The sequence below is a fragment of the Dasypus novemcinctus genome, chromosome 9 (assembly GCF_030445035.2).
Source record: "Dasypus novemcinctus isolate mDasNov1 chromosome 9, mDasNov1.1.hap2, whole genome shotgun sequence".
In the NCBI taxonomy this organism is placed as follows: domain Eukaryota; kingdom Metazoa; phylum Chordata; class Mammalia; order Cingulata; family Dasypodidae; genus Dasypus; species Dasypus novemcinctus.
This window is the reverse complement of record NC_080681.1, coordinates 130,782,333-130,797,181: the sequence shown is the minus strand read 5'-3', so window position 1 is coordinate 130,797,181 and position 14,849 is coordinate 130,782,333. Positions and strand designations below refer to the sequence as shown.

General features: G+C 71.8%; 1 protein-coding gene across 1 annotated transcript in view; it reads left to right on the top strand.

Annotated features, from left to right (window-relative positions):
* SKI (SKI proto-oncogene) overlaps window positions 1–8,883 on the top strand; it is a 45,907-nt gene extending 37,024 nt beyond the window's left edge. Inside the window, exons 2-7 of the mRNA XM_023583121.3 lie at window positions 3,411–3,533; window positions 3,626–3,741; window positions 4,248–4,510; window positions 4,639–4,940; window positions 5,791–6,021; window positions 6,414–8,883. Coding sequence (XP_023438889.2) covers window positions 3,411–3,533; window positions 3,626–3,741; window positions 4,248–4,510; window positions 4,639–4,940; window positions 5,791–6,021; window positions 6,414–6,602 — 1,224 coding nt within the window. The 3' untranslated portion in view covers window positions 6,603–8,883. The remainder of the gene's footprint in view (window positions 1–3,410; window positions 3,534–3,625; window positions 3,742–4,247; window positions 4,511–4,638; window positions 4,941–5,790; window positions 6,022–6,413) is intronic.
* The last annotated feature ends 5,966 nt before the right edge of the window (window positions 8,884–14,849 follow it).

Sequence of the window (14,849 nt, the reverse complement as noted above, 5' to 3'; positions counted from 1 at the left end):
ACCCGGGGGGGTCTCGGGATCCCGCCACCGCACCCGTGCTGCCAGCCTCGGGCCCGCTGGCATTTCTCTCCATGCGCCTGCAGGCTCTGTGCTTAAGCACGAGTCCACCCCAGAGGGCAACACGAGAGCAGTGCCGGCGAGGCGGCAGCGCGCCGGGCGGGCCGCTCCTCCGCGGAGAGTGGCCGCACGGCGTGGGAGCCAGAGGCGAGACTGGACCGCAGCAGCGTCAGGAGCCCTGGGCCGCCCTCACCTCGGGCCCTGGGGAGGTCCAGTGCATCCAAGGCCGCCCTCTTGGTTGGCCCCCCTCCCCTCTACAGCTGCGATTGCCACGGGGGTGCGCCTGTGGGGGCTCTGTGGGGGGCAGTGTGGGCGTTGGTCGGCACCCCACAGCTTCGCCCCAGGCTGACTGCCACCCCCCATGCGACGGCGTCTTGATTTTGAAAGCCGCTCGCAGAACAGCAGCCCAGCTCTGTCCACTCCCCTTGGGTTGCCCTTCGCGCCGCATGCCGGTCTGTGGGCGTGCACCCTGTGCTGCTGCTCGCTGGCGAGTTCCATACCTCGGGCCAGCGGCGTCCACCCAGTGACCTGGGCGCAGGCAGCCCACCTGTCAGGGCGCAGCCACGCTGAGCTGAGAGCAGGGCTTCCGACCACCGCGCTGGTGCGCGCCTATCCAGACACGAAGCAGCCTTTGTGCGAAGCTGAACATCCAGAAGCTTCTGCAGGGGTGTCCAGCCTCTGTGCTGTGTGTCTTGGAGTGGACGGGTCGCCCGTCTGTGCGCCGTGGCTCAGGGCGCACTTGTGGGCAGCCTTCACCCTGATGTTGCGCCGTCCCGCCCTTGCGCCGCGGCTGCGGTGCTGTTGTGTCATTGGCACAGGGGGCTGCGGTGACAGCGGCTGTGTGGGGGTCGGGGGCCCGGCCTTGGCGCTGTGCTGGGCTCCTCGTGGCCAGCAGTCACGGGTGAGGTTGGGAGCGCCCCGGGGGCACCTGTGCTGGGAGTGGACCCCGGGAATGGGCCCTCGTGCACCGGCTCGGAGCTGCCCCGTAGTCGCCGCTGTGCGCTCTGCCACACCCTGGGCGGGCCTGGTCTTTGGTCCTGCTCAGGCCCCACCTCCAGCACAGGCTGGGCATCCCTGGTGCCGGCGCGGCGCTCCGTGGACGGGGCCCGGGTTCTGTGGCTGCGCAGGCCGTCTCCCGAGGCAGCTGCAGGGGCGGCTCCAGGCGGCAGCACGACCACGACCTGCCCGGCGTGGCCTCGGCTCGGGAACGCACTCTGCTGGCTCCTGGGCTCCACTCGGGCCCCGCATGGGGGAAGGTGTGCGCTGTCCTCTTTTGGGGTCCGGCGAGGAGAAGGCACCCCCCGTGGGGGTCTTGGGAAGCGGGGGTCCGCCCTGGGCTCGGCGCAGGGCCACAGCCGGGTCCCGGGCTGAGGGGCTCTGCAAGCTGCGGTGGAGCTGGCGGGACGCGCTCTGCGCTTGGAAGTGCGGGGGTCCCGGGCCCTGGGCCGGGCGCAGCTCATATGCACCGCGTACAAGCCGGACCCCGCTGGCCGCTGCCGTGCACCAAGGAGCCCACAGGGCACCGGGGGCTCTGCTGTTCAGGCGGCAACTGTGCGTGCCCTTTGCCACGATGACCACGGAGCCCCCATGCCTGGGCGTCTGCGCCGCGGTCCCCGCGGCCTGTGGTGGACGCGTCCACCGCCTCGCACACACTGCAGCAGCCACGGCACGTCCCCTCGGCCTGTGCCTGGCTCAGGGGCTGGCGCTACCATGGCCCCCGTGGCTTCTGGGCCACGTGGCGTCCTGAGGCGGCTCTTCCGTCTCCTCTGCCGCCGCACGCGCTTCTTTCTTTGGTACTGAGACACTCGGGGCCAGCACGGGCCCCTTGAGGGACCGCTGAGGCGGGGGCCCGCTCACGGGCTCGAAAGCGGGAGTGCTGGCGGCCCCTGGCCGGGACCTCACGTCCCTGCTGCGCAGGCTCCAGGAGGCTCCGTGGGTCCTGTCCGCAGGGGTGGCCTGTGCGGCCTGCGAACCCTGGAGCCGCGCCCCACGGAGGTGCCGCCAGTTTACCTGCGCTAAAAAAGCACCTCAGGAGAGTCGGCGCAGACACTGGAGGACCCCGCGGGCTCGTGCCCTCGGCCTGAGGCCCTGGCTCGGCCTGTGGTGTCTCCTGGAGTCGCAGGCGCGAGGGCCGCCCGGCCTCGGCTGAGGCCCAGACGCGCCGCCCCTGCGGCTTTGCTCCCCGCAAGCACCGGCTGCGCCCCTGTGCCCGCGTCGGGTCCGCCCGGACAGGAAGCGCTGCCCTGCGTGAGGCAGCACCGACCGGGTGGTCCCGGCCCCCTTGAGAAAGCGGCAGCGCGAGGCAGGCCTTTTCGCGGATTCCTGGGGCGTCGTTTTCCCCGTTGCGCAAAACTTGGCTGTGGATGTGTGGATCAGATGGTCAGCCGGGTGCCCCGGGCGAGGACAGGGCTAGGGGCACTCACACCCCCATCCCCTCATGCCCCCGTCCCCTTGTGCCCCATTCCTGCCACCACCCCAGGCCTCACTGGCATCGGCCGCATCCTCAGTTTCCTGCTCCTCAGCGCAGCCGCCACCCTGCGAGGGGGCGGCCGGTGGGGGCAGCAGCCCTGTTCCCTCGGTCAGCCTCCCCGGCGGCAGGCAAGGGGTCCCCCGCCCCCACCTCCTCCTGGCGCCCAGCAGTGCAGACCCCTGGCTGGCACACCCGCCTCGGCCGGGGGCCCCTTCCCAGGCACTGTGGTCTCTCCCACCTCTGCCGGGAGGGTGGGCACAGCCGCCCACCGCGCTACTGTCCCCGCGAGAGCGGGCATCGCTGTTGCGCCTCGTAGGGGAGGCCCCTCGCCAGCCCTGACCCGTCAGGCGGGGGCAGGGGTCCTCTGTGCTGGCGGGAGCCTGGGTCCACAGGCCCCGAGCGAGAGGGCTGGGCAGGGGAGAGCGACAGCCCTGCGAGCGGGCAGCAGGTTCTTGGGTGCTCGGCTCCTTGGGCACGGGGGGCCCTGGGCTCTGGCGAGCAGGTGGCCCCTCCTTGCCAGCACCAGGGCTACGTGGTCGAGCCCAGAGCCCCCGCGGGCCCCAGGGCGGCTCGGAGCACTCCTCGGGTCGGCCAGGACCCTGCGTCCGCCTGGCGGGTTTCAGCGCCGCCTGCCTACCTCACGTGCCCCCGAGACGCTGCCCGCGCTGTGGGAATGCGGTTCCCTGGTGGCGCGGAGGAGCGGCCTGCGCACTCTTCTCTGGGAAACGCTTCTTGGCTCACAAGGGGTGCCTGGGCCCTGGGGTGACACCTTGGTCTGGCAACACCGTGTCGCCCGCTGCCCGGGGTGGGTGGCCCCAGGGGTGGGGAGGCCCCGCCCAGGCCCAAAGGCGCCCGCCGCCAGCAGTGGGTCTCTCGCTCGCAGGTCTCCGAGCCCCCGGGCGCCCTCAGGCCAAGGACAGACGAGCCCTCCCCGCAGGCCCCCACGGCTTCCGAGAAGGACAGGCCGTCCAGCTGGCTGCGGACCTTGGCCGGCTCTTCCAGCAAGGTGCTGCTGGGGGCTGGGGGCGGGAGGGCGCGGGGAGGGGCGGGCACCCCCGCCCATCCCAGGCGGCCGCTGACGTGCCGGCGCCTCCGCAGGGCCTGGGCTGCACACACCCTCGCCAGCGCCTGTCCGCCTTCCGACCCTGGTCCCCCACCGTCTCCGCCAGCGAGAAGGAGCTGTCCCCGCATCTCCCGGCGCTGATCCGGGACAGGTGAGCGCGACCTGCCCCCTCCCGGCCCGCGTGTCCCTCATCGCACTGTCCTGCCCCGCGCGGCCCTGGTGCCGGCCCTGGCAATGGCCGTGCTCCTCGGTGGGGCCCATGGGCAGCCCTGGGGGCGCCGCCCCCAAGCCCTCTCGCAGCCGGGAGCCCCCTGCCGGCATGGCGCTGCCCGTTGGCGCGTGCCTGTGGAGGCGCGTTGGCGCTGGGCCCGAGGCCTGCAGGAGCCAGCGTCCCTGACTGTGCGGGTCAGATGGCCCTCGGGGCCCACGTCCACAGGCCTTCCCGGGCGCGGGTGGGTGGGGGCGGCCAAGCCTGGGGCCACCTGACGGGGACACTGGCGGCTCAGTCGCCGCAGGGTCAGCGCTGAGGTGGGAGCTGGGCGGGGGGAGCGTTTCTCCTTTGACACTTCCGAGAAAGCCCTGAGGCCGCCGAGGCCCCGCCATGGCCTGGCCGGGTGCTGGGGGGCCGCGCCCCGACACCTGCCGCCTTCCCCACAGTTTCTACTCCTACAAGAGCTTCGACGCAGCCGTGGCCCCCAACGTGGCCCTCGCCCCGCCGGGCCAGCAGAAGGCGCTCAGCAGCCCGCCATGCCCCCCTGTCATCGCCCGGGCCCCCGAGCTGCTGCCCGGCGCCGTCCACCCCCGCAAGAGGAAGCTGACCGTGGACAGCCCAGCCGCCCCCAAGCCCGTGGTGCCCGCCGCGGCGCCGGAGGAGGACAGGGATTCGGAGGCCGAGGTCGAGGTCGAGAGCAGAGAGGAGCGTGAGTCGTGGGCGCCGCCCTCCCTGCGCTGCGGTCCCGAGCGTGGGGTCTCGGCTGCGGGGTCTCGGCCACAGCGCTGGCCTCAGGCGCTCCCTCCTAACTCAGGTTTCTGTCTGTTTGTTCCTCAGTCACTTCCTCCCTGTCCTCGCTCTCTTCTCCGTCCTTTACCTCATCCAGCTCCGCCAAGGACCTGAGCTCGCCCGGCACGCATGCCCCGCCCGCGGCCTGCGCTGCCCTGGACGCGGCGGCCCCCGCAGAGGCCCCGAGCGGGGGCCTGGAGGCGGAGCTGGAGCACCTGCGGCAGGCCCTGGAGGGCGGCCTGGACAGCAAGGAGGCCAAAGAGCGGTTCCTGCATGAGGTGGTGAAGATGCGGGTGAAGCAAGAGGAGAAGCTGAGCGCCGCCCTGCAGGCCAAGCGCAGCCTCCACCAGGTGCGGGCGAGGGCGGGCGAGGGGCCCCTCCTGGCGTTGCGTGTCCTGGAAAGCGCACGGGTGGACGTGTAGACCGGACGGTGCAGGGCGAGAAGGCTCAGCACAGGCATGCGCCCCTTTCCCCGCCCTGGACGTGCCCGTTTGGTCCCTGCTGCTGCCCACGTGCTGGGTTCTAGGCTGGTCCAGGCAGAAGCCAGTCCTCGGGTTCCCCTGCGCCCAGCCCCCGCGCCGGCCGGCAGGGCCCAGCCTGACCCGCAGCGGTAGAGAGCTGGGGGAGAGGGGCTTTCCCCGGGCCCTGCGTCCCCTGCTGCCCCCGGCCCCAGCACTGGCCAGATTCGCGGCTTGGCAGGTACCGCTCTTTCTGCCTTGGGCGCCCGGCGGCTGGCCGGTCTGCGCCTGAGGCTGGGATGCGCGTGTCTTGCCAGGTGCCCAGGCCGCATCCCTGACCGTTCTCTTCTCAAGTCTGGTTGGCGGTGCGGGCGGGGCGCGGTGGGCAGCTCACAAGGCCGGTGGCCGCTCGGGCTGGCGCAGGAGGGTGTGTCCTCCACCCTGCCTCGGTGCCCCCTCTCCGGCCCTGGGAGGCCACGCGGTGCTGCGCGGAGGCCTTGCTGCCGCTCGGGCACGCTGGGGCCGGGCAGAAGCCCCAAGGTGCTGGCAAGGCCGTGGGGGCAGGTGGTCAGCCCCAGGGGGCTGGAGCTTGGCCTGCAGGATGTGCAGCGGCGCTGGTACAGGAGCTGGGCGTGCCGGGTGCCGGTGATGGCGGCACGGCCCTCACGCGGTCCTCCGGGACCCCAGGGCCCACTGGTCAGTGTGGGGGTCCCGGGATTCTAACCACCGCGCGCCCTCCCAGGAGCTGGAGTTTCTGCGCGTGGCCAAGAAGGAGAAGCTGCGCGAAGCCACGGAGGCCAAGCGCAACCTGCGCAAGGAGATCGAGCGCCTGCGCGCGGAGAACGAGAAGAAGATGAAGGAGGCCAACGAAGCGCGGACGCGGCTGCGGCGGGAGCTGGAGCAGGCGCGGCAGACGCGCACGTGCGACAAGGGCTGCGAGGCCGGGCGCCTGCGGGCCAAGTACTCGGCCCAGGTAGGTGGCCAGCGGGGCGGGTGGGGCTGTGGGCGCCGTCGACCAGCCTGGCCACGCACCCCCTTACTGGTTCTGCTGGGGGGTGAAGGGACCCCGCGCCCAGTGCCGGGTGGCCAAGAGCCACCCCCTGCCAGCCCTGGGGTGCAGCTGCGCCCTTCCTCCCCTGCCCCGCCGGGAGGGTGTCCTGCCTCCTGCGGCCAAGGAGTGGGCAGTCGGGGCCCGGGGCGTCTCCAGCCTGCGGTTCTGACGGGGGCTTTCTCTCCCGGCAGGGGCCGCGCCTGGCCCCCTGCCTCCCAGGGCTGCGCCGATCCCAGGCCGCCTGTGAGGGTCTCTATGCTGGGCCCGAGCTGCGGGGGCGCGGCGCGGCCCTGCTGACGGCACACTCCTTGCAGATCGAGGACCTGCAGGTGAAGCTGCAGCACGCGGAAGCCGACCGGGAACAGCTGCGGGCCGACCTCCTGCGCGAGCGCGAGGCCCGCGAGCACCTGGAGAAGGTGGTGAAGGAGCTGCAGGAGCAGCTGTGGCCCGGCCCCCACGCCGAGGCCGCGGGCAGCAGGAGCGCGGCCGAGCTGGAGCCATAGCCGGGCACTGCCCGCCTGCCGCCGCGGGCGCCGCCGTCCAGACAGCACAACGCCTCACTGTGCCTATAGCCGAGGAGGGCTCAAGCCCCGCGCTTTCGGATCCACCAGAGTTTTCTACCGCGACGTACGAGTGAGCGCGTCGTCCGCCCCGCTGGGGACGCGGCCGCTCTGTGGCTTTTGGCCGACCGCACGCTTGCCGGAACATTTTAACATTTACACTTTTGTTATAAGCTATTTAAAACCAGTAAAACGACTTGATATCCAGAAAAACCAACCCTTTTTTAACGGCTAACTTTCGGAAGCTCGCGACGCCCGATGCCCGGCCTACAGCCTCTCGAGGGAGCCCAGGGCTCCAGGGCTGGCGGCCGCACCGACAAACGCCGGGGATTGTCTTCAGAGTTTATTTTTTAAGTGACAAGGACCCCGTCTTCCTGTGCAGCCGCCAGGAAGCGGCGAGAGCGCATGCGAGAGCCGAGCCGGGCCTCTGCCGCTGCCTTCCTGTGCCCACTCGCATCCAGCAGATGTGTCCGGAACACTGCGCTGAGGGCACGGGGGTGTGGCGGTGGGAGAAGGGCGTCCAGCCCGCGCTGTGGGGAGCCGTGCCCCCGCCGCGCCCACCGAGGGCCCCCGGGCAGCGCACGCAGCGGCGATGGAGGCTACCCCTCCGGTGGGGCCGGGGCCGCGGCGTGGGACACATGGCGCAGCACATTGTCTCTCCTTTTTCTTTTGTTTGTTCATTTAAACGTATATTTAGAACTGCACTTTGTCAAAAACCTTCCCTTCTCTCTATTCCCGATTCCCTGAGGTTTTTACTTTAAAACATGCAGGCCGATCTGTCGGGCAGTTCCCGCGGGCACCCGCCCCTGGGACCCTCTGGTGCTTGGCTGAACAAGGGAATCACAAGGAAACAAAAATGCAAAAACTGAACCTCGGGGGGTAGTTCTGTGCCTTCCAGCATCTTGTACAGCAAATCCTGACTCATGTCTTTTTACCCCCAAGATATCCGTCTTCAGTAGCCATCGAACCTGCCACCGTCAAAATAAGTTACTCGCATTTATTCCAAGTAATCTCGTTTACTCTCAGCTGTTTATGCAAAGTGTGTAAGGTTTCTTCTCCCCCAGCCCCGACAAGAGGCGGCCCCGAGGTTGGCTAGTTATGTACACACGCCAGTGGGAGGCGCGGCCGCGGGAGCCGCCCGCTGTGGGGCCACCGCGCAGTCCTGCCCCTGGGGCGGGGCGCCTGTCCCTCCAGGGCGTCGTGGCCGCCCGCGGCAGGGGTCAGCTCGCTGCGGGAGGCGCAGGGTGCTGCTGCATGTCATCGCAGTTGTCCTCGGTCACGGCCTCGCGGGAGGGGAGCGGCTGGGCTGGAGCAGAGCTCCGGGGTGACCGTGCTGCGCGCTCTGACCCGTGGACGCCGCCCTGCCGCCTTGGCTGCTTGCTGGTTTGCTTTTGTGTTTCCGGGCCCCAGAGGAAGGTGACCTTTCCAGACCTTTCCAGAGCAAGTGTCCTGGCCCGCCCGCCCTGATGCGTCGCAGGAGCGGACCCTGCCGCGGCGACCCCGGCACGAGGCCACGCCTGGAGCCCGGGGACCCTGCGCCCCGCTCTCCCGTCCCCGGCTGCGTTTTGGTTTGTTTTCAGGAGGAGGGAGCAGAGGGTCCGGCCTCCCCGTCGCGCCCGTCATCCACGTCACCGCGTCCAGCCTCATCACTCGTTACTTCTAGGCGGAAAGGAGGTTTCCGGAAGGGAAAACAACAGCAATAACATAACCACGGAGCAGCTAACCCGTGCTCGTCCCGTCGCGCGCCTGCGCCCAGTGCGCGATGTACAGACGCCCGCGTGTAAATACTTGCCCTGCGTACGCTGTGTATCATACGTGTATATGGTGGTTCTTTTCCGGACGCGCTTTCTTCCCTGGTAGCTGTCCTGTTTCGAGTCGTTTTTAATGGGGGGGAAATCCAGGCCTGGTCCGGGGGAGCAAAGCCCCTGGCCGCCCCCTGCCCAGCCTGCGCTTTCCGCCTGGGGCCTGACCCCCTGCCCGCCCCCCACCCCGCAGCCACGGGTGGGGGAGGGGCAGGCTCTCACTTTAAGTCAGAAGTGACATTTTAAGGAAAAAACACGCCTCGACCTTTACGCTCCCAGGAGCCTTTCCGTGTATCCCGTCCTCCTGCGCTGCTGCTAATGACGATACGACGTAACTCTACTATTCGAAAACTATTTTTATGTAATTAATGTATGCTTCCTTGTTTATAAATGCCTGATTTTAAAAGAAAAAAGAAAGAAAAGGCTTGGCCTGTTTATTCCACTGTGTACCCGGCAGCCCCTCAGCACCTGCTGCCCCCCAAGCAGACGATGTACAGTAAAGGACTGAGAGAACAGACAGGGGGCCGTGGGCAGGGGGCCACGGGCCCCCCCTCGCCTCCAACCCGTGCCTCCAGCCGGGCTGGGGAGGGAAGGGGACCAGCCCTGAGTGGGCGTGGGGTGGGGGTGGGGGAGTGGGAGGAGCCGGTGCTGCTTGGCGGGATTTGGGGCCCTGCCCCTGCCGTGGTGGGCCCCGCTGAGGCCTGCGGGCCGGGGGTGCCCCCGCCAGGCGAGGGCAGTGGGCTCGGGCCCGGGCTGCTCACTGCACGCCATTGCCTGGCACTGGAGGACCAGAGCCTGGAAGCCCGGGCAGCGCCATCCCCAGGACGCAGACCCCAGCCCAGCGCCACTGGGCGCTCCCACACCAGGTGGACCCACGGGGGCTGGGGCCGCCCTGCAGCCAGGCCATGGAGGAGGCACGGAGAAACCAGCGTGGGGGCTCAGGCCTCTTCCTAAGCCTCCGGTACCCTCCCTGCCCCCTGAAGCGCTCCCTCCATGGGCACCGCGAAGCTTCCGGGGCCGGAAGTGCTCACACCCCACCCCCCGCCCTGGGCAGGCCCCCAGGACCCCCAGGGAAGGCACAGGGGTGGCCTGAGCTCAGGAGGCCCCGTCCCAGTGACCCACCAGGAGCCACGGGGGAGCTGTGAGGCCCAGTTCCAAGCCCTGCCTGTCACCCCTGAATCAGGCTGGGCCAGCCTGGGGTCCAGGGGTCTGGGGCTGTGGGTGACGGCAGCCCGGCTCCTGCCCCCCAGCACCGTGGGGTCAAGCCTGGGGCCAACAGGCCGTTGCCAGCCCCGAGCTGGGCACCGGGGCGTGCCCACACCGGGCCTCCAGGCACGGCCAGGCACCTAGGGGCGTCGCCACCCTCCAGGACGTCCCCTCGGCCTCCCCCACCAGCCGGTCACGCGAGACGACCGAGAGCTTGAGGCCCGGCGCTGCGCCACCTGTGCACGCCGCCAGGGGCCTGAGCCCCCACGGGGGAGGAGCTGCCCACCATCAGCTGCCCCCGGCTGTCCCTCCTGGTCCCAGCAGGTTTCTCACCCTGGACCACTCTCGGGGCCCCTCCCCAAGGGGTCCCCTGGCACACGTGTGCCATCGCGGGTTGCTATCCGAGTTCTGTGACCCCCGCTTTTCCTCCCCCAAGTCACCGCGCACGGCGGGGTGTCCACTCCAGGGCCCCTCCCTCGTGTGTGGTCAGAGCCCAGCTCGCCACCCCTATCTGGGGAGGCGGGCGCCTCGGGGGAGAGGAAGCCGCCCCTGTGCGATAGACGGCTGGGGGTCCTGTCCTTCGTGGACTTCCAGCTTCCCCCCACCCACCACCCGGATCCCCCTACCCAGGCCGCCCACCTGTGTCTACTGAGTGCCCCCCGCCCCGGCCCACCACCCCGGGCTCTCGCCTTGGCCTGTGAGAGGGCCCCGTCTTCTGGGGAGAGGGCGGGGGTCCGCAGGACAGGCCTGCGGGGAAGTCGGGGGTGAGACAGCCCACCTGCGCTCTGCTCGCGGCCCTGCCCTGGGGGGCTCGTGGCCCTGCCCTGGGGGGCTCAGAACCCTCAGCCCGGGTTGGGGCGCCGGCCGGCCCTCCCGGCCCTGCAAGGGGCCCCGCGTGGTAGAGCGGCTTTCGTGGGGGTGCACTGTGTGAGCGACAGGGCCTCGGGCACGCAGCCATCTCGGCCAGGCTGGGGGGCGCCGGCCTGAGCAGGTGGCCGCAGTGGGGAGGGGCTAGCGTGGCCGCGCTGGGTGGCGGCCAGGCTGGACCGGGCCTCTGCTTCCGCGGCACAGATGGTACCTGCTGCTAAGGAGGCCTGTTCCGGAAACCTCCAGGGACGGGGACCCCGTGCGAAGTTGGGGCTCAAGATCAGGTGCCCCGAGTCCCACGGCCGCTCGTGGCCCAGGCAGGGCAGAGCCCCCGCCCCGATGCCTCTCTGGGCGGCTCACGGGCCCAGGGAACGGGCCTCCTGAGTCCAGAGCGGCCGCGAGGTCCAGAAGCCGTGGCCTGCGCGTCAGCAGTGGGGGCAGCCCAGGGCCTCGGCAGGGGTTCGGGGGGCTCGGCCGGGCTGGGTGGGCCCCCCCACAGCGCCGAGGCCTTGTCAGCTAGGGGGTCCGAGGGCCACCCTGCAGCGGGGCCACAGCGAGCCCCTGGAGGAGGGGCCCCGGCTGGGAATGGGGCCCCGGCGCCCCCACTCAATCCTAGCGCCCAGGAGGCCAGGCTCCTCTGTGCCAGGCTCGGCCAGCTGGCGGCCCGGGTCGGCTCTGTCCCCGCCTGACCCTTGGCTCTGCAGCTCACCCCACCCCTAGCCCACTCCCCTGCAGTCAGAACCTTCTGGCTCCTCTGGCACGTGGCCCCGGCGGCTCCTACAGGGAAACGCTCCTCAGAGCACATGGGTGCCCGGCAGGGGCCGTGCCCACAGGTCAGCAGCCTGCCCTGCTGCCACCCTCCAGCGCCCTGGGGAGCGGGCCAGTCATCGGAGGCGCCTCTGGGTGAGAGGTCATGCAAAAGAAGAGCAGCGCCCCAAACTTCCTCCCAAATCTGCCGAGCCTGCGCTGAAGCGGGCAGGCGCCCCTCCGTCCAGCTCGGAGAGCTCGGTCCAGCCGGGCACCCTGACGGCCACCGCAGTAGACCTGCCGGGCGTCGCCGTGCAGGGTCCCTGCCTGCCCCGGGGACCAGGGACGTGGGGACGGCACGGGTGCTGCAGAGCGAGGAAGGGGCGGGCTGGAGTGGCCGAGCGCCCCTGGCCTGGGCACTGGCCAGTCCTCCAGGTACCCGCTCCCTGGACAGGGAGGTGGGCGCTCATGACCAGCCCCGCAGGATGGGGGTGCCCCCGCCGCAGCACCGCCTTCAGGGCCGGCCCAAGCACGCTGGGCTTCGACCCTGGCCGCTCACCTCGGGGCGGGCGGCCCTGCGGTGCGGCCCTGGCCGTGTCCTGGTGTGAGCCCCCCGCCCCAGGCCTGGATGGGGCCCCACTCCCCACGTGGGGTTCAGGTCGGTTCCTCCCCCAGGACCTCAGTCCCGCTGGGCAAGGAAGGCCTAGAAAAGCCAGCGGGGAAGCCCAGCCTTCCCGAACATTCCAAAGTCCTGCTCCTTCCGGCCTGGCCGGAAGTGGGGCTGCGGAGTGGGGGCGGGGCGGCCTGCTGCCCCCGGCTCCCGCTGGCCCCAGGTGGCCCGGCCCCGGCCCGGTGTGTCCAGGAGGGGGGGGGGGTCCCTCGTCCCCGGTGCTGCCTTCCGCCCCCACTTCCGTTCCCGCCCTCCGCGGTTGGATTGGGCCGTGGATTCCAGGAAACGGCCCTGGCCCCCGGGCCGCCCCTTTCTGTGGACGGGGTGCAAAGGCGGGGCCGCCCCCCGGGGTGCCCTCCTAGATCACGTGCCCCAGGCCCGGAGCTGCACGGAGGGGCGCCCGGCCCACCCCCACCGGGCTGCGGGGAGCGGCTCCGGGCGGGAGGGACCCCCGAGGGGGGCGGGGGAGGGGGCGTGCCTCTGGGGGGAGCCGGTGGGGGAGGGGCTGTGCCCCCGGGGGTGAGCCAGGGGGGCCGGGCCCGCAGGCCCCGGGGCTCGGGAAGGCCCCTGCCCCGGTGGGGGGCACATTCCTTCCCTCCTTGGGGGCCTCTAGGGGCGCAGCGAGGTCGGGGAGGGGCCCCCTCCCTCGCGGGTGGGGGCTGCGGAGGGGGCCCCCCGCGGCGTGGGGGCTTCCGGGAAGGGTGCGGAGCACTCGGGGCGCAGCTGCCCCCGGCCCCCGCCGCGCGCGGCCGCCGGGCGGGGCCGCTTCCTGTTACGCGTTTTACGGAAAACCCGACTCAGCTGCTGCGGGCTCGCGGGCGGGGACTCCCCCGGGGCGCCCCCGCCGCCGGTTTCGCTTCCCCTCCCCCCGCGGGGGGCCCGCCCCCAGCCCCCGCCCCTGGCGGGTTCCGGCGGGCGCGGCACTTGGGGCGCGGGGGTCTTCCGGGGCCGAGCGCTGGGGGGGCGGGGGGGGACACCCGCGGTCGAGCCGACACGGAGAACCCCGCCCCCCCCCCCCCGCCAGCCGGGGACGCCGGGGGGTGGGGGCTGCGCGGCCCGGGACGCCGAGTTCACCCCGCGACGCCCCACCGCGCCCCCCCCCGCGCCCCCTCCCGCGGTCGCTCGCGCCCGGGGACCCCTTCCCGCCCTTCGGGGGGCGGCTCCTGCGGGGGCTCCGGGGCCCGCGTCGCGCTTTCCGCCCCACAACTCGGGCTGCGCGAGGCGGGGTCGACTCGCGGAGGGACCCCCGGCCCCGACGCGCCCCGCGCGGACGCTGACGTGGCAGGACACCCCGGGCGCGCCCGCCGCCTCGGCGCGACCCCCCGCCGGAGGAGGCGGGCACTGCAGCTGCGGGGGCGGGCGGGGGGCGCAGGGGTGCGGGGGGAGGGGCGCGGGGGGAGGAGGCGGGGCGTCCCGGGCCTGGCGCGCCGCAGGGCCCCGCCCTGAGTGCGCGCCGCACCCCCTCTGCGGAGGGTCCGCGCAGCCCCCCAAGCCCGGCTCCTCCGCCTGGGCCTGCTCCCGCCGGTCCCGAGAGCGGCTTCGAGCCGGTGGTCGCGGGGGCGGGCCTGGAGCTGGCCGACTTCTTCCCAGTAAGGGGGTGGCACCCCCGGCCGCCCCCCTCCTCACTCAGCCTCCAGCCTCCCGCCCACCCCTTCCGGGGTGTGCTTGGCCCGCGGGCTGTTCCCAGCCCCGGTTGGGCCGCACCCCATGCTGAGCTCGGGGGGGCCCTGGCCGCGGCTTTGAGAAGAGACCACCGCAGGGCCCCGAGGACCCCCTGCGGGCGCCCTGCTCTCTGCAGGCCGGGGGATGGGACGCCCCGCTCCTGGCAGGATGCTCCGTCTTTGGCGGGTTCTATCTTACTGTGCCCCGTGGAAGCCCACGTGGAATCTGTCTCACCGAGGTTTTTTCCCCCGGGAGCCCCCAAGGGGGGGGCAGCCTGGCTGCAGTCTGGGCGGATCTGCAGGGAGGGTCTGTGCACCCCGAGGCCATGCCCCGGGGCCTTTCGGGAACAGCTCTCCGGGGCTGGACCTGAGCCCCACGGGCCTGGGCGTGTGGGGCAAACCTCCGCCACTGCCCAGTGCTGGGCCACGCAGGCCCCAGAGACTGCGGGGCACGTGGGGAGGCGGTAATTGAGGGGGGAGCGTTCTGCCAGGTCCTTGAGTACTTCCTGGTCTCCCCAGAAAGCACATCCATGGCCGTGGCTTGGGGGGTGCCCACTCGGGGCTTCATGCCAGGACCCCGGGGGCAGCTGCGGTGGGTGTGGGAGCTCATGGGGTTCCCCCAGGCCTGCAGCCATCCTGGGGTCTGCTGGCTGGGGGTGCCTTCCACCGGAGGGCCAGGAAGGGCCAGGGCACCCAGGACAGCCCGCGGGCCCCCTGGCCTGGGGACTCACGAGCACCCCAGGACCTGGCCACCTCTCCAGGAAGTGTGGCCGGGGAGAGGCCTTGCTCGCGCGGCGGGACCTGGCATGAGGCCGGGCAGCCTGTCCCACCAGGGGACAGCAGCCTTCCCGGGCGCGTCCTGGGTGACTGGCCGGCCAGCAGGAGGGGGGCCGGGGTGGGCCCAGGCCAGGCTGGCGCTGCAGGCCCCGGCGCCCTGCCCTCTGCTCAGCCAGCGCCGCCGCCGGCAGCCTGGACAGTGAGCCCGGCCCCGCGCAGCCACAGGCAGAGCTTCCTGGGTGCGCGGCCCGTGGGAGGGGCGCCTCGTGTGCCCCTCTTTGGCCTTTGCTGGGAGCCTCCAGAAGCGGCCGTGGAGCGTCCCCGGGGGTCTCAGGCAGGAGGCCTGGGCGGGGTCTGCCCACAGAGGGCTGCCCTGGGGCCTGGGCCCGTCCCTCCCGTCCCAGCCTCTGTCTTCGGTCTTCCTGGGAATCCGAGTTCCAGCCGCACTCGCCCTCGGGAG